Raw genomic sequence first — 17977 nt, 5'->3', positions numbered from 1 at the left:
TTGCAACCTGTTTTTTGGCAGTTCGGAGCGTTCCGGAAAAGAATAAATTTTCTCATGAAAAGCGTGATTATTGAGAAAATAAAAGTAAATGAAAATGCTTCATTGCGGCTCGAGGTTGTTTTTCCCTGGCTGGAATGCAGTTTAGTCACTTTTAGTATATCAACATGGACAGCAAATTTGTTTTACGGTTCGGTCACTTTCACCATGCATGCTTGCAAGCCGCTGTGTCAGACTGAGAAGTTAATAACAATTTAATAACACGTGATTTGGATTGAAGTTGTTCCACAGTTTGAAAATTAGGACAGAAAGTACCAATTGCTTATTTCTTTTAATGGCCTCCTGCTTTGGCCAGTTTCTACAGCCAGTAACGACTGACAATTCACTAAAGATCCTTTGATATAAGTAACTTAAGAAAATGACCACTGAACACTGAAATGGCTCATGTTGAAACGATTTAATCTATAAACTTGCAAATTAGGCTTTACTGGGCAGCGAGTGGAACATGCAATTATTTTTTGCCGGATCATGTGAGCTGTAGGTCCATGTTTAAATCTTGAGTGAAAACGAGCACTCATTTTGGCTCTTAACTTCTTACGATTTCAAAAGCCCGGCTATCACAGAGCGTGTTGAAATATTTCATTGTTTAATTTTGAACCTTTATATTTAAATATCCATTTATAGTTAACTTTTACCTCTTTTTAGCTTCTTCTAAACCATCTTGGAGCGTTTTCCATTCGATCTTCTCCCCCCAGCCTATAAAATTCGACGCATTGTGAATGGAAAATTTTTAAACTGTCTTCAATGTTTAAATTTAAAATGAGTTTCTCAACCAACATACAGACAAGTACCTCTATCAAGTGGCTCCTCTGGTTCACAAAGAACAAACAAGGCTAAATTGGAAAGAACTAAAGCGATGTATTTCCTTGTATTCATGATCTCTTGAGCTCAAAACAACTCCTTTTCGTGGTGTGGTTTGTGCGAAGAAGAAATCCCTAATACCTTCAGTGGCAAAGACAATATTACTTTCTACCACCTGTTTGAATGCCTGGTTGTCTCATTGCAAAGTGGAACAAGGGACTGACGGCTCACAAAAAGGCGGCCGGTAGCACGTTCTCGTTCATCAATAATTTAACGAGTCTTTTTAATTAAGATATGAACACCGGAAATTGTTCGTTAAAATCCTGAAGTGTAAGTGCATGGAAAGACGTCTGGTTTCTTCTAGCTACAGTCTCAGACAAAAATAGTTGGGACACTTTAACCAAACGCTGTTTTTTCCCTTCTCGTTTTCCCCTCGTCCCTCTCAAAGTTGTTTATCGCGGTTTGGTCACCAAATCTTGTACACCAACATTGAGGGGACAAGGAGACCCCAAAGTGTCCCAACCATTTTGACTGAGACTGTAGTTTAGTTTTGATTTCAAGTAAGTAAAGAAAGACCGCGAGCCACGACGACGATGGCAGGTTAAAATCTGTTAACATCACTAAAAAAGCGAATGTTCAGTGAATCTTGTTCCTTCTTTCGTAATTTTTAGCGAATGTGATTTTTCCGGGCTAAAGTTGAATTGCTAGGGAATTTGTCTAAATTCAATGTCGTTGGGAGAGGGAAAGAAAATGTACAAGATTATAGCTGGCAATGAAAGAAAAAAGGTGCCAAAAAGTGTAATAGGTTTCCTCAGCTTATAATTAAAAACTTCGGATAGTAGAGTGTTTGACCTCTCCGCGGCATTGTACAGTTTTTAGCCTAAAGATAGTTTATCACTTAAAATTGTATCAAAAATTACTTTTAAAAACGTCCAAAAGCCGAAAAGAGACCTGTCACAGTCTGAGGCACACTGTACCGGACAACTTTTGCCCCGCCAAGAAAATCATACCGGATAGGGCTACTCTGCACACACAAATATGGTTGTGGCGGTGCGATATATTCGGCTGTGGCGGCCAACGAAGCTGCGCCTCGCCGTTCTCTAAAGCGGAGAGTCACATATCGGATAGGTGTTCATATTATACCGGATAGCCACGAAAAGCTATAGTGCCCAAGATACAAACATTAACCACAAGGGACTGCAAAGGACCGCAAACGAATGTGCCGAAGAACGTAGGATCTATAAAGACCTGATCAGCAAAAATAATAATGTAGACATATTAAATTTTGCAAGCAGAATACTGCAATGCTGATCGTACTACGTGAAAATTAACTCTGCAAGACATCAACACGACACCGAAAGAACTCAAAACAGAGCGGGATTGTAGCCATAGACAGCTGTTTCGCCCTCTTTGGGGCTCATCAGTATGGCGTAACAACCAGAGATCGAGCTCTGATGAAAAAATATCCGCGCACTCTGATTTTAGCCCTGACCCAGAACTCCCAACATCCACAGTATCACGTCATACCACGTGTCTTCTGGGGGGCAAGAGTGCCCAAGATAGACTGCGATAAGTCTTTTTTCAGTCAGTAGATTCCTGGCTCCAGATTCCAGAACTGGAGAGAGCGTATGAACCGAAACGGAACTGGGGAGGGGCGAATATGATCCGCGCGGGTCTCCGCACTGCAATCCTTATGGTGTAATACAAAGAAGAAAAAGCTGACGTTTCGAGCGCAAGGCCCATCATCAAAACGAATCAGTTTATTCGGTTAGGGACAATTTTGTGGATTGATTGTTGTCTATATAATGAATAGTGCAACCACATTTTGATTGCGGACAGCGTGATGATAAAAATTAAATTAAAAAAACTAGTCAAATGAAAAAGCACTCTTTGATTCCGTGGGGATCTCGGACTCGAGGGAGCGTGAAATTTGACCCCGTTTAAGACAAAATCCATTTAACTAACCTGTTTGCGTCAAAAGACCTAATTCCTCCAACTCTGATTCATTCTGTTCCACATACACATAAGGTATTTTTTTAACTGACACTATGGGGTTAAGGGGTTACTGTGGTCACGTGTTGCGTCGAAGCGGGAGTGAAATCAATTTTTGATGGAGGCAAATTAATGGCAGATAGGTAGATAGACTTGGTTTTACTTAGTCAATCAAAAAGCTAGACTGGCCCGGAGATAGCCGGAAGATGAGGTTTTGAACGCGCGCTACTAAGTCGTACGTCAGAGAGCGAATCAAGGGAATGTGGTTTGTGTGTTGTTTATATGACTGAGCTTAGAGCTATCAGGGGGATCTTCAAGGGTGGAAACGGTTAGATGTCATGTAAAGATAATGAAGAAGTTTCCTAAATTTGTCTTTTGGAATATCTTTAGATTGGAGGAAACGGCCGATGAAATTGATGTAAATACAGTACCTAGTTTCGGCGAAAATGAGAGTCATGTGCCTAGACGGAGAGTTAAACTGTTAACTTTTTCCAAAAGAAAAAAAGTGGTTGGCACCACACGTGTAGACCGCTCGTCTCGAACGTTCACACCCTTTTCTAGGCTTCAGGTCCCGGAACAGAAATCGATTTTAATTTTGCTCACTTTTTTTTTCATCTTCTTCCTTTGTTTGATTCGAGCTATTTCTATAATTCTCCCGGTACCAATAAACGGTTAGTCGCTATGTTTTTGAAGCTCAACTATATTCTTTTCAGATTATTTTCTTGAAAGCTTGGATATTCCTTTATTGGTGTTCCTTTCCACGGTTTTCAACTTTAGACAGGAACCAGTAAGGGAAAATCCGTTGGCACCAATGAAAAGAGCATCTTAGTAAAATTAGTAATATTTAATAAATTGCAAAGTTTCAAAGTGATAGCCAGCGAGCGCAAAAATGCCAAGTTCGTGCCCCCCCCCTCCCCCCGCCCCCCTCCTACCACCATACGACGCCTGTAAAGTATGACTTTGAGGAGTTATATCTTCGTTAGTATTCAGCAAATCACTTTGAAACTTGGCAATTGTGCTAATTTAAAGCCCTTTTTGTAGCGGAGTTGACGAATTTTCCCTTTGAAAAAAGCCGTGGAACACAGCCTTTCACAGAAGCTGCGTTACCACTGTCCAGCGGAAAATATACTTAGTCAGCATGCGCACGCGCTGTCTTGCGTAAGAAAAATCTCGTGCGACTTGTGCGAGTACTTGCAGCCTTGCATCAGATAGATATCAAACGTAAAACAACGTCCTACAGTGTACATTTGTCAAGCCAACCCTAAAAAAATTGAAAAATGTGGTCTGCAGTAACAACAGCTCGTTCATCGCTCAAGCACCTTGCTCGTGCTGTGCGGCATACGCCGTCTATGAGAAACTTTGGATCTGTAACTAACCAGGTAAAGTGGTTCTGACACCGGTTCTACTACGGTCAGATTGATATTAGCAGTGATTTGAGAGTTTACGAGGGGACTGACAACCCTGCTCTCCTCTGTTACAGAGACTGATCACGGAAGATATCCTCTCCAGGAATGGTGCCTTGAAATCTCGGTTTTACAGGTGAGATCGATTGCCGTTATGTAACATGTGCCAGGTTTTCATATTGGAAGCGAATCTACACGTGGTTTGTTCTATCATAAACGTGTTCGTACGCTTCGCTAACATTGAGAACGACCATATTATGTTTCACGGAAACACGAAACATTATATTCAGTGTTTTTTTCAATGTTTCATGAGCAATTACACTTTACAGTGCGCCTTTGCAGTTCAAAAAATAAATTACCTATACAGAATTTAAAAGGCACACTGCCTTATTACGCATGGCAGATGTACGAATAAACTTTATGTTTCCGATGCTTGAATGTTATGTGGTAGCATGACATACAAATGCATAGTTCGACTTTAACTATTGAAGTACATGTAGCACATCTGAAAACGTTGTCTGTCATGCCACTAAAGCTACATTTTACATAGCCCATTCATGCATCTCTGAATTCTCTGAAGGTCGTAAAATGATCTTTTCACTCCAAAAAAAGTTAATTATCAAATTTTGGCATTGATTACAGGCGTAGTTAATCGATATCGATCGATATAATCCACTGATTGTTATTTATTTATGACTCAAATCAATAGAATCATAGTCACAGAAAAAATAATTTATTGATTATGATCAATTAACAAAAATCGATAATAACCAACAGTAATCGATAGTAATCAGTAAAAAGCAATTATTATTTTGATGTATATGGTTTAGATTCATGTACTCTGAACAAACAACACTGACAAGACCGGTTACTTGTCCATACAGTTTCAAATAATGTAACACACAAGGTACAACAATTGATTTCCTTGTTTATTTTAGCAAATCACTAAAACGCCGGAAATGAATGTGTCTATTTAAGGTCAAACGTCTGATCTGATCAGCACTGGAGATCAAATTCTTTGAACTATATTTCTTGCAATCTGTATTAGAATGTCACCCTGTATTAAGCGGTCACTTAGCCATTTCTGAGGCTGACTCCTTAATACAGGTTCAACTGTAGATCTCTACATGTCCATTAAATCCTGTGCCATTGACTGCACCTTACATTTCTTTCCTTGCCATCTTGCTCACACTGGAATCCAATTCAATGCAGTATATACAGGGGCATTGACGTCCTCCAGATCACTGCCATCTTTTGGCATACGGGGTCATACTTTGTTTGGCCAAAGCTGTTATTTCACTGTGTATACAAATCTTTTTAGTTTTTATCAATTAACAGAACTACATAATGTCACCACTGAATGACTCAATAGTACCGTAGAGACAACATTGTGTTAATGTTGAACTTCTACTGATGACCTACAATGTAAGTGTTTTCTGATAATAACCAATAGTGATCAATAACAATCAGTAAATCAATCATTATCAAATTAATTGATATTAATCAAATTCACAACTTTTTCTTTGTCGATTTCTATCAATTATTGATATCAGAAATCGAATGAATCAAACTATCTGATGTTATTGGTTTATCGATTAACTACAACTGGATTGATTGTTAATCAGCTGGTCAAAGTTGATGAAATTGGCTCTGGCTGTCTATCCAAAAATCGTTTTATTTGATGGGTTATCCTTTCAAGATACTGTAGGACTGTTAAAATTCATTCATGTTAAATTCATTTAATTCATTGCTTGGCTGTTTTGTCTTTTGTGACATCAGCTCTGAAGCAGTCCGTGGCGCAGTTTGTGGTATTGATCTTGGAACAACAAACTCCTGTGTGGCCGTAATGGAAGGAAAGACACCTAAAGTATTAGAAAATGCAGAGGGATCAAGGACCACTCCCTCTGTAGTGGCTTTTACCCCTGATGGAGAGCGACTTGTTGGCACTCCAGCCAAAAGACAGGTTAATACAAAACCAATGCATATATTTTCATAGTGTGGGTGAAAAATTATGTCCAGTGTCCATTTTATGTTGCAATTGTTATGGACATGTATTCTTGTTGTCCCAGATATAGACATGCTGTAGACCTACATGTACACATTAAGTAGCTGTTACAATGTGCACATAAAAGGTGTCATTTTACTTGTATATCACCTGTATCACAAGCTTGAACTAACTTTATTACGCATACCCAAATTCTTGTCTTAAATATTTATTCTCTAATAAAATCCTATATAGTTGTGCTATAGAAATCTTGTAATTACATAATTTTAAGTCAGAAAACTTTAGCTTACGTGTACAGGGTGTCAATAATTGTTGTTGTTTATTATAACTGTATTTTAATGTTTTGACTTTAATGTAAATTATTTGTCCTTAGGCTGTAACAAACCCAACAAATACATTGTATGCAACCAAGAGATACATTGGACGACGATTCGATGATAAGGAAATAAAGAAGGACGCGTAAGTACTATTTCTTATTAAAAGATGTTTCATCAAGTGGTTTCATGTCTATGTTACAGGTCAAAATTAAATTCAGCTTAAAATTTTTTTACCTGGGTTGATTCTCAATTTCCATTTGCTTAAAGCCCTAATTTGTGAATTATTAGAGGTAGGAGACAAATAAAGTGAGAATCAACCTACTGCAGGTTGAAAATTTTAACTTGAATATAATTTTGACCTGTAACAGATATTTATTTTTTTCAGAGAATTGAGTCTGTAGTTGCATGACCATACACTATGAATTTTGATTTTGTTTTTCTTGTGCGGTCTATTTTCAGGGAAAGTGTGTCCTTCAAGATTGTAAAAGCTTCTAATGGTGATGCCTGGTTTGAAGCTAATGGCCAGATGTACTCACCAAGCCAAGTAGGAGCTTTTGTTCTCATGAAGATGAAGGAAACAGCTGAGAGCTATTTGGGGACAACTGTCAAGAATGCTGTCATTACAGTTCCTGCATACTTCAATGATTCTCAGAGACAGGTTTGTACAGTATTAGAACTAACCAAACAGTGCTGTTGCACACAATTTAAAAAAAATTGCGCATTCTTATACAGTGTAATTAGAGAAGTTAATGAAACAATCAATTACCACTTTTTGCTCCACAAGTGTGTGCACTTGCTTGTATGCAATTGGTTACAACAGCCTATTAAAACTGTCAATTAATACAATTTTAATCTTTTTATTTAATCATCTACATGTATAGCTTGGCGTCAGTTCTACTGTAGCCTTAATGACAGTGCCATTTTTGCAAATATTTGTCAATTAATGATTATGTTGATATACTGATTGATAGACACATGAGTAACCAGGTATTCTTTTATGTAGGCAACCAAAGATGCTGGCCAGATTGCTGGTCTGAATGTACTGCGAGTGATTAATGAACCAACAGCAGCTGCCTTAGCCTACGGAATGGACAAATCTGAAGATAAAATGTAAGTTGACAATACCATACATGTAAATTAGTCATGTGCGTACATGCACATAATTATGTCATTCTCTGCACAAAACAAAGTGGTGTCAGCCATTTACAAGTACTTTTAAAATTTCATACTCAGTATCAAAAAGTGAATCATTTTTAAATGTGAGCAAAATGATTTATTTGTGGCCATAGATTCTACATGTAAAATGCAACAGACTGACATGGTAAAAAAATTTAACTGGTGTAAAGGGTAGTTTTTTCATAACCTTCTGATTGTGGCTGCCAGGAAAAGAGAGTCTCAGGTAACTTCATATAAACGGCAAATATTGTACCTCCAAATTGCCTAGCAGCTGCTTGTGAAACAAAAATCTAGAAGTGTAGCAATAATAATAGTAATAAATATTGAGAGTCACATATGATTTTCCCCCAAGTATCCTTCCAGACTTAAACTGAAGTAATAAGTCCTATTTTTCCGTGAGCTTTGCCAAAAACGAGACCTGTGTGGTTGTTCTGAGAGTATGTAAGTCTCCTTACATGTAAGTCCTATTTTTCCAAAAAAGAAAAGTGTATCTTGTAGTATTTTGATTTTTGGCATTGACGTATTTCAGTACATGTACATGTAACTATGGGTGCTCTGTAGGTTATCAAATTGTGACTGAGTGATGTGTTTTTTATTTAGAATTGCAGTGTATGATCTTGGTGGTGGTACATTTGATATCTCTATCTTGGAGATTCAGAAAGGAGTATTTGAGGTATAACTAGTTTTTCATTCTGATGCAACTCCAGGGTGATTTTGGCGGTCTCTATTGTTGACCAGTCATATTATTGTGCAAATACATGTTCTTTCCCTGCATAAGCTTTTTGATAACCATATTGTTTGTTTAACCAATAATTAAGGTTTTTACCTGCTTACTTATTTAGTACTAAGAGAATGATGTGAGTAATTTACAAGTAGTTAAATGCAAAGATTGGCTGTTGAATGGATGCGAAATTCAAATGCTACGTTAAATACAAGGGTAGTATAAAGAATTTCGAGTTCATTCAGTTGCTACAAAAAGTGCGTTTTATGTGATAAACTAGAAATTCATCTTAAGAATCATTCTAATGTTCTGTTATGCCCCTTTACTCAATCCACTCAATTCTATGTAACATTCTATGTACATGTAGACCACAAAGTTTGAATACATTGTGTGCAGTGAAGACAGTGGGTTTACAGGATTTCCTTTTGAATCAGCTAGGGATACATGTATGTTGTAGTTAATTTTTTTCCTCAGGTAATTTAATTTTTTGTTTTTTTCAACTTCATTAGCATACAATACCATACCCAAGAACAAAAGAAAAACAAAAATTATGTGAGATAAAAAATTAACTACAGCAGATATGTAACATCTTACAAAATAACATGGACACCTCAGGTCAAAAATATTTCTTACCTTAAAGCAAATGAAGCAATATTATTTTATATACATTTTTTTCCTTGTTTACTGATTTACAGGTGAAAGCCACAAATGGTGACACATACCTTGGTGGAGAAGATTTTGATAGCACTATTCTCAAGTACCTCATATCAGAATTTAAGAAAGAGGTGATAAACATTAATTGAAACTTTGTGAGCTTTTAGAAAAAAAAAATGTAGCATTTACAGACTGTACTTGTTTGAAAATTAAGATACTCAAGAGACAGCTTCGGTATTTCTATCTACATTGTGCCTTTTTAGTATGGATGTACATGTATTTTTTGTTGGTCCAGAAATCATGCTGTCTCTTCCTGTTTGACTCAGTCACCTCTGTGCCCATATCCCTTTTAACTTGTATTCATTTCAACTCCTTTATTCTCAAGACTGCCCAAAATACAAATTTCAAGAAGAATCGAACATTTTGTTTATACAAAATAGTGAAAAGCCAATCAGAACTTGAAAAAAAAGCACTGCGTAAGGTTACACCTATGCACCATGAAGAATGCAAATAAACTAGCAATATGCCCCATGTCACCCACTAGTAATATTAATAGTAATGTAGTGTTCAGAATGAACATTGTAAAGAAGACAGTGTTGCAGATGATAGAGGATCACATACTCAGCATGTTGGGTAACTTTCATAACAAATATGCCTGAAACACTTAACTAATACAAAATTCATGTGAATTGTTCTGTTCCAAATCCTAGAGTGGTGTTGATTTGTCCAAGGACAACATGGCTCTTCAGAGACTCAGAGAAGCAGCTGAGAAAGCAAAGATTGAATTATCAGCATCTGTCCAGGTAACTTTACCTACATTTTGATTCCCTTTCACTCTCGACTGATAATAAAAAGGCCAATGTCATACAAATAAATTGCCCATAGTCTCAACAGGACCATGTTTTACAAGAAATCAGTCTGAGTTCAGATATTTGCTGCAGAGAATGAGAGGTTACAATAAAATCAAATTGTATAGAATAACTAACATAACAGTTGTCATTTCCAAGAAGTGCTCTGTAAATTTACTCAGATTTCTCATCCCTTATGATTTCATGGAGACTTGGGTTAATGGTTATTTGTAGTAGATGTACAAATTACCATATTTATTGTAATCATCAGCAGTGCAGGAAAGTGCAGTGCATGCAATGCCCATGGCCTCTACTGTACCGGTTGGAGTTGGGGAAGCTAACAGTATCAAAAGGGATGGTGGAATTAAAATTCTTGTGTGTACACACCGTGGATGCCCAGGGTCAAGATACTTGTATACAACATGAAACTGGTATATCAGTGGACCACTGAGATACAATAATTAAATTTTGAGTAACTTGTGGTCGCTAGACTGCTTTGAAAGTTGCAGGGAAAAGTATAAAAGTATTACAAAAGGATAGTGTACTAGATGCACCTCTGTTTTGCTTCTGTAGACAGACATTAATTTGCCATATATCACAGTGGATGCCAGTGGTCCAAAGCATTTGGCCATGAAACTCACTCGAGCCAAGTTTGAATCCCTGGTTGCAGACCTCGTACAGCGGACTATAGAGCCATGCAAGAAATGTCTGCGAGATGCTGATATCAATAAAAGCGACATAGGTGATGTTTTGCTGGTTGGTGGAATGACACGGATGCCCAAGGTACTTTTGGTTTTGTTGCCTTTCAGTGGACGAAAAAAAATGGATTTGCACCAATTTGCTCCTTGCAAACAATGTTACAAATTTGTAAAAACGGAGGAGTAAATATGGGGCAAAGATGGCAAATGCCTTGATATTTACACCACCCTGTTGTGTGGTATCCATATTAATTTTTTACCCCTCCATTTTAACAAATTAGCAACGTACTTGCAAGGAGCAAATTTGTGCAAATCCGATTTCCAGTCCAGTGTTTTGAAAATAGCCGGCAGACATTTTGCAACACCACCCAGTTGTCATTCCATGGCAAAACCAGCGTTAGTGACGGGTCATCAGTGTGGAATTTCTGTGCTCCTTCTTCAGATGTTATTTCGCGAGGAAACCATTACCAGGTGTTTTCTCAGGCTGTTAGTTCAGTTGTGGTTAGAATTAAATTTCATTAACTGGATCATGAGTCCTGCAATTTTATTATTTTGTATATGTAAATGTAGGATTATTGTTCCGAATGATTTTCTTCAGTCAGGGCCCATGTAACTGGTGGTATCAGACTAACACTAGCTAGCAATAGCAACATACTTGTAACCTCAATAAATTCCAAATGATATTAATTTTTTATTGACATTTTGAAGTTGTTTTTCACTGTCTTGTTTTCCTTTTGTTCCAAACAGGTGCAGTCCGTGGTGCAGGAAATCTTTGGTCGATCACCAAGCAAGGCTGTCAACCCTGATGAAGCTGTTGCTGTTGGTGCTGCCATTCAGGGAGGTGTCCTGTCTGGTGATGTCAAGGATGTGTTGCTGTTGGATGTGACACCACTATCACTTGGTATTGAGACACTCGGTGGAGTGTTCACAAAACTGATTACACGCAATACAACCATTCCCACCAAGAAAAGTCAGGTACTCAAATGAAATATGAAGTCCACCTTCCTAAAACATTCTCCTAGTATACTGTAGGTTCTCTCTGCTCTTAATGCATTGTAGTTTTCTTTGGCTTTCCCTAAGACAGACAGCTTTGTAAGACAGCCATGTAGTGTCAATCACAGTGGTGGTTATCTTAATGTAAAAAGAGTTAACTGCATTTGTATTTGTGAAGTACATGTACTGTACACCTGAACTGCTGAGGTCTTTGGGTTGTTTAACTTTGAAGGGGATTTAGTGTCCTATTGTTTTTCAGCCTTATATATGTTTTGCATACTTCAATTAACAACAATTTTGATGCACAACTTGTGCAGCACCAGAGAAATCTTTCACAGAATGAGGACCCTAGGAGGACAAAGATACAATGTAAAAGTCAAGCTTGCTTGTTCTTTCTCACAATTATTTTTGTTTCTGTGCATGCCTGAAAAAAAAAGCTGGACTTTTTCACCAAGGAAGAAAGTGGGTGGACAACGATGCTTACAGCCTGTACATAGTTTTGAGTCTAACAATAAAGTCAGTGCAGAATGATGGACAGAAAGTGTAATGGCTTGAGTTACTTAGAAAAGCATTAATTTTTGCAGTGATAATTCTGGGGAAAAATAGATGAACCTAAAGCTTATTTATCATTAAAGTTTCTAATGCTGAGAAAATAATTGAAGTTTACACATTTTCACTTTGTTTCATTCCAGGTGTTTTCTACAGCAGCTGATGGCCAGACTCAAGTGGAAATTAAAGTCCATCAGGGAGAGCGTGAAATGGCTGCTGATAATAAACTGTTAGGACAATTTCAACTGGTGAGAAAGCTGGTTTACTCACCAAAAACAACCCTGCTGATTTAACCCAGTAGACAACAGCACTGTAAAAGTCACTTGCTGATGAATTGAGGCAAAAGTAACTTGCGTGTCATCAAGTGTACTATGCTAGCCTGAGAAAACAGCCAACATTTCTCGACATCACCACTTGTTTTGCAGCAAAATGATGTCTGAGGAACGAACGCAGAAATTCCATATTGATGACATGTTGCTACCCAGATCTGGGTAGTGCTTCTGATTTGTTGACTCAAATTTCCTTCAAAGCATGACCAATCAGAAGTAATAGCCATGCCCGATTGTTCAAACATTGGATAGCACTATCCACCAGATAAATCACTATCCACCAGATAAGTATTTGGCAAACTGATTGCATTACTCCACTGGATAGAGATTTATCCGGTGGATAGCACTATCCACATTTTGAACAAACTCAGGCCTGATCTTCAGAATGTAAGTCATGACATGTCATCATTATCCCATTTCTGCAGTTTCTTATTCTCCAGGAAAAAAGTGGTGCCACCATAATGATAGGGCTATAGATTTACCAGTAGACAGGTGGTACAAAACTCCCTTAGATTTGACAAACAAAACTTTTTGACAGATGCTATATAACATTTTGACTTAATACTTAGTAGACTAGTCAAACCAATAATAAAAATTATTATTAGAGTTGAATACTATAAACAGAAGATACACAACCTCCCTATGACTCAGGTGTCGACCTCCTTGCACTAGCAGTTCTATTCAGTACCACACACTCCCAGACGATCAAATGAAACCTTCATGTGCGTAAAACGATCTATGTTGTCGTTTAGATTGTGGAAAATTCACCTTTTCTGTGTTTTTGACACGGCTCAATACAGGTTGGAATTCCTCCTGCTCCACGTGGTGTACCACAAGTAGAAGTGACGTTTGATATTGATGCTAATGGAATTGTCAATGTGTCTGCTAGAGACAAAGGAACTGGCAGAGAACAACAAAGTAAGATGGTTATTATTATCATTCGTTGCAAATTTTTCTTCCTTTTCATTGGCCATGAGCCCACCACCTGACCTGCAAATAACTGCCTACAAATAATGGTCTGCTCATGCGCAATGTTGTCCAACTTTGTTTGGCTGCAAATAATATTCTACTCATGCGTATATGAAACCACGCTTTTCTCATTCTTGCGATCGCTCTTGCATGAAAATGGCAGATCGCTTCGCTTCCTGAAGATATTTGGTGATCAAATGATGAAACAGTTATTGAACTCGGTTATTGAAAATATGGTGATTTGTCAGTGGCCAGCAGATGAGTTATTTGCCGAAGCCGAATCCTCGTCCAATAATTGTTAATTATTGACACTCTTGGTGTATGATTTGCTATTTCAAAAATTAATAAGGTTGGTGTTTTGGGCGTAATGAAGCCTGCTTTCCATTTGCTTCCAGTTAAAATTAAGCTCATGGGTTTCCTGTAGGAAAGTACAAGTTACTGGTAACAGAAGAAAAGCATAATGGTTAAGGTCTTGAAATAGACAATGACTAAATATACTTCACGCAATCATTGCAGTAGTGCATTGGTTTATAAATGGGCTGATAATGCTGTCAAATAGTTACTAAATGGCACGTGCAGCCAATGCTAAGAAAAAGGACATCGGAGCTTGTTTCCTCCTGAAAAAAGGCTTAACTTCCACTTTAAAGAATAAAGGTACATATACATGTAGGGTATTTTCAGTGTGGGTATTTTCCTGGCTTTGTTTCAGTTGTTATCCAGTCTTCTGGAGGACTAAGTAAAGACGAAATTGAAAACATGGTTCGAGAAGCTGAGAAGTATGCTGACAGCGACAGACAAAAGAAAGTAAGTGTGAAGTGGGTCTAGGTGCTTGACTGTAGAACAGCTGAATCTTGCATTGGTTATTAATGTGTGCAGTCTTCAAACAAAAGGTCTGGAGAGAGTGTAAAAATGAACAGGAAAGCTACAAAATATCTTGCAGTGCACGTGAAGTTACAACGGCTCGTGTGCTCCGCACCTTAAAATTCATATTACATGTAGGCCTTTTTTTATTCTCTCTGGAATGGGCCATTTCCGAGATCCATAAACTCCCACTTTCAAAGCCTTTCTTGTGAAAATGAGTGTCATTTGCAGGAGAATAATAATTCATTTTCATGTCAATGGCTTCATACTTGGCCTCGCTTTGAAACAGAGGCTTGGGCAACTCGGTAATGGCTTTATTAAACTATGATATAAGAATAAAAGAAAAAGCAAAGTGAGTTTTGATACCACAGTCAAATGCCTTGCCTGACCTGTTTCTTTAATATAGTTAAATGCCAACTTACAGTTATTCATCTGGCCTGCTCTACTATCTAAACGCCTTTAACAGGATAATATTCGTATCAGCCTGCAGTGCAGGCGTTTTCATCGGGTGCGCGAATGTTTTGCTCGCGAAAGCGCATGTTGAAACTCGCAAAGAGGGGAGGAAATGGGGCGAGTCAAAAGGAGCGGGGTAGGGGGCGGGAAGAGAGAAGAGAAAAGAGAAAAGAGAAAACGCTGTATTTTTTTCTCCCCTCACCCTCCCCCCTTTCCTTCTTTCGCCCTAGCACCTACCCTTAGGGTACCATTTTTACTCTCCCTAATCTTCCTCCATCATAACAAAGATGGAGGTTACAACATTACGAACATAAACAAGCAGCTTTCGCCCGCCAATAAATTACGCCTACACTGCAGGCTATATTCATATAGAAGTGGATCTTTGATAGTTATCTTCAAAAGATCTGCTATCAGTATCTCTGTTACTTGTAATCACTACAAATTTGTCGCCATCTGTGTTTCTAGGAACTGACAGAGGCAGTGAACCAGGCCGAGAGCATCATCCACGACACAGAAACGAAGATGGAAGAGTTCAAGGACCAGCTACCAACCGATGAGGTGAGATGCACTATACTTAGTTAACACTGAACTGGTAGCATTTGCATCTTGTGACCTTGATATACAAATTGAACTTTTGGAGCCCCGCAAAATTAGTAGAAATATGCAGGTTAGGGGCCAGAGATCGGCCAGAAAATCACAGTTAAATATGTAATCTCGGTATAAACATTTGTAACCCCACATCATGCATAGACAGAATACATTCGAGTACCAAAATGTAAAAGTCTGGCTCCAGTTGTGCTGGATAGCACGTTCCACTGGTAAACGTCTCAACGTAGTAGTAGTAGTTGTGCATTTTTGAGTTGTGCAGTTCTCCAGTTTATCTCTCCCACCCTTTGCAAACCTACTAAGTCTGTCAACTCAGAACTGCTCAGTTTCCTTTTTTTTAGTCTTTCGGGTACAACATTCCACATGGTTTGGCAATGATTTATTATTAGCCTGGGACCAGGCTCCACAGTGGGGAAAAATGGCCGAAAAAACTGGAGTGAAACGGCATAAAGATTCGGCGATTTTTTTTGGCATTTTTCCCTAACTACGGAGTAACTTTTAATGTATCAACCGGAATGTTACTAAAAGCAATAACTGTAAGTGAATTTGTACGAAGACGCAATTGTGGTAGAGTAAGACGCTAAAATTGACGAACATGTGTTTTATATCACAGAGTGCACAGCTTAAGGAAGAGATTAACAAAGTGCGCGAAGTGTTAGCAAGAAAAGACAGCGAAACAGCTGAGTCCATCCGACAAGTGTATAGTGAGCTGCAACAGAAATCACTGAAGCTGTTTGAAGTGGCTTACAAGAAGGTAACAGTTCTTTTGCCCCTTTGATTACCATTTTTGTTGTAATGCCGTCCCTTGCCGGTCAACTTCACTAGGTTGCCTAGCTCAGAGAGCTAGTATCCCCTTACGCGAGTTTATTATTGGGTAAGACTAAATGCTGTGCTTTATCGGTTCAGCACCCGCTTGTTCAACACTTAGGAATTTTGGCCAAAAACGCAGATAAAAGACGTAAAAAACATTTTAATACGAAAATGAAGATAGGCACTGTTCACAGCACGTCGCTGTGATAGTCTCTGCCAGTGACCCCCACCAACCACACTCCCACCTCCCCTCTCCCTTGTGTCTAGGTCTTACTGTGGGTGGTTGGAAAGGGTACGGAGGGGACGGCACGTCTCATGGGACCCATAGGTCCCTTTTGTGCCTGATCCCAATTGAGTAGGTCTGCGCCCAGTAAAGCCCTGATAAGACAAGGCTAACTTGTATCAAGTCAAATGCCCTTAATTCATCAACTGTAATTCAACTTTGCAGATGGCCTCTGAGAGAGAAGGAGGAGGAGCAAGTTCATCTTCAAGCAGCGAACAAACAGGAAGCACTGAAGACGAGGATCACAAGAAGAAAGAAGAAAGCTAAATTATTGGACCTACCAACCACGATCACAGTCTTACAAGAATCGTCACTCTTCCAGCAAAAATAAAATATTCGTGTTCTTGCAAGGTTGTGATGTACGGAGCATTTTTACACAATACTACAAAACAAGGAGAACTTCGTCGCAGTTTAAATGTCGCGACAGGAACATTGACAAAATTTGCCTTATCAAAGTGTAAACATTTAGGTCTTTCTCAATGGTGGGGTGGGGTCAGTTTACTATCTTCCCGAACCCCCACCCGTTTAGAGAGGGCGCAGATTTTCATTGTATTAGAAAACGGTATTGTTCTCAGTGTTTTGTTACGTGTATTCAGTGAAACATTCGCCACAGTTAAAAATCCGTCTTAGCTTTATGGTTCGCTCGTGCAGGGTGTATATGCATTTTAAAGTTAATTATTGTTTAGGCAAAATTGTTTGGAGCTAAGAAGCGCGTTAGTTGGTAAATTGCACATGTTCCAGTGATTCGTGAAGAGGAAAACACGTCATCTTTCTAGTGTTTTTTTTTTTACTAGTAGACTTCCTCAGAGCAGTGAACTCCCCTTGCAGATAATTTAGTTCATTGTAAAATTGTGCTGTAGGATATGTACGAATTTGTGCTCTTATAACTGAAACACCTTTTCTTTAATAAGACACCTGGAATGCCAATATGTGAAGCAAATGATTGTAGTTTCACATCTTTTTAAATTTTGCCCTGTGGAAGAGTCAATGTGCCTTGTCCATGGTGGCTCTGATCATTTTGTAAAGCCAAAGTCTTTATAATTTTCGCGGTCTATAAATAAAGAAATGTATACTTAACATAACCAAGCTAACTGTTTTTAGACTCAGTTTTATCCTATAAAGCACCTGCTTCTCTGCTCAGAGACTGCGGTGGTACTCCAGCAGGCTTTTTTTTTTCTTTCTTTCTCTTTTATACAGCCACAGTACCTCAACTCGAGCATCGTTTAACCCCGAACTAGACAGTGATCCCTGTCCTCGCTCAACCACGTTTTCACAGTTTCTAGGCCTCAATGATTTACTTCGTGGTCATATGTCAGTGGTGGATCGAAGGGAGAGAGCTGGGAGGCTAACTCCCACTTATATTTAGACCAAAGTGAGGCCCGAAGGGCCGAAACAATTTTTTCTTAACACAGCACACTTATGAAAATTAGGTCACGTGACTTTCAACGGTTA

At 38.5% G+C, this 17977-nt stretch overlaps 2 protein-coding genes across 2 annotated transcripts in view; one reads left to right on the top strand and one right to left on the bottom strand.

Annotated features, from left to right (window-relative positions):
• LOC140933826 (uncharacterized) overlaps positions 1 to 1104 on the bottom strand; it is a 28058-nt gene extending 26954 nt beyond the window's left edge. Inside the window, exons 1-2 of the mRNA XM_073383483.1 lie at positions 849 to 1104; positions 693 to 753 (exon numbers count right to left, since the gene is read on the bottom strand). Of these exons, the coding sequence (XP_073239584.1) occupies positions 693 to 753; positions 849 to 933 (146 nt within the window). The 5' untranslated portion in view covers positions 934 to 1104. The remainder of the gene's footprint in view (positions 1 to 692; positions 754 to 848) is intronic.
• A 2916-nt stretch (positions 1105 to 4020) lies between these two features.
• Positions 4021 to 17611, top strand: LOC140933825 (stress-70 protein, mitochondrial-like). The gene is made up of 17 exons (XM_073383482.1): positions 4021 to 4229; positions 4331 to 4389; positions 6033 to 6216; positions 6632 to 6717; positions 7035 to 7233; positions 7579 to 7685; positions 8352 to 8424; positions 9168 to 9257; positions 9837 to 9929; positions 10548 to 10757; positions 11420 to 11647; positions 12358 to 12462; positions 13344 to 13461; positions 14222 to 14316; positions 15292 to 15384; positions 16046 to 16186; positions 16691 to 17611. The coding sequence occupies exons 1-17, from the start codon at positions 4128 to 4130 to the stop codon at positions 16790 to 16792; spliced, it is 2085 nt and encodes a 694-aa protein (XP_073239583.1). The 5' UTR covers positions 4021 to 4127; the 3' UTR covers positions 16793 to 17611.
• The last annotated feature ends 366 nt before the right edge of the window (positions 17612 to 17977 follow it).

Source organism: Porites lutea, chromosome 4 (assembly GCF_958299795.1).
Source record: "Porites lutea chromosome 4, jaPorLute2.1, whole genome shotgun sequence".
Lineage (NCBI taxonomy): Eukaryota > Metazoa > Cnidaria > Anthozoa > Scleractinia > Poritidae > Porites > Porites lutea.
The sequence above is the reverse complement of the archived record's forward strand: the minus strand, read 5'-3'. Positions and strand labels throughout refer to the sequence as shown.

Bases quoted from the DNA above. Each gene is read 5' to 3' on its own strand.
- LOC140933825 (XM_073383482.1), top strand. From the start codon at position 4,128: ATGTGGTCTGCAGTAACAACAGCTCGTTCATCGCTCAAGCACCTTGCT. The intron at 8,425-9,167 runs GTATAACTAGTT...ACTGATTTACAG, and splicing joins TTCAGAAAGGAGTATTTGAG to GTGAAAGCCACAAATGGTGA. The intron at 13,462-14,221 runs GTAAGATGGTTA...GCTTTGTTTCAG, and splicing joins AACTGGCAGAGAACAACAAA to TTGTTATCCAGTCTTCTGGA.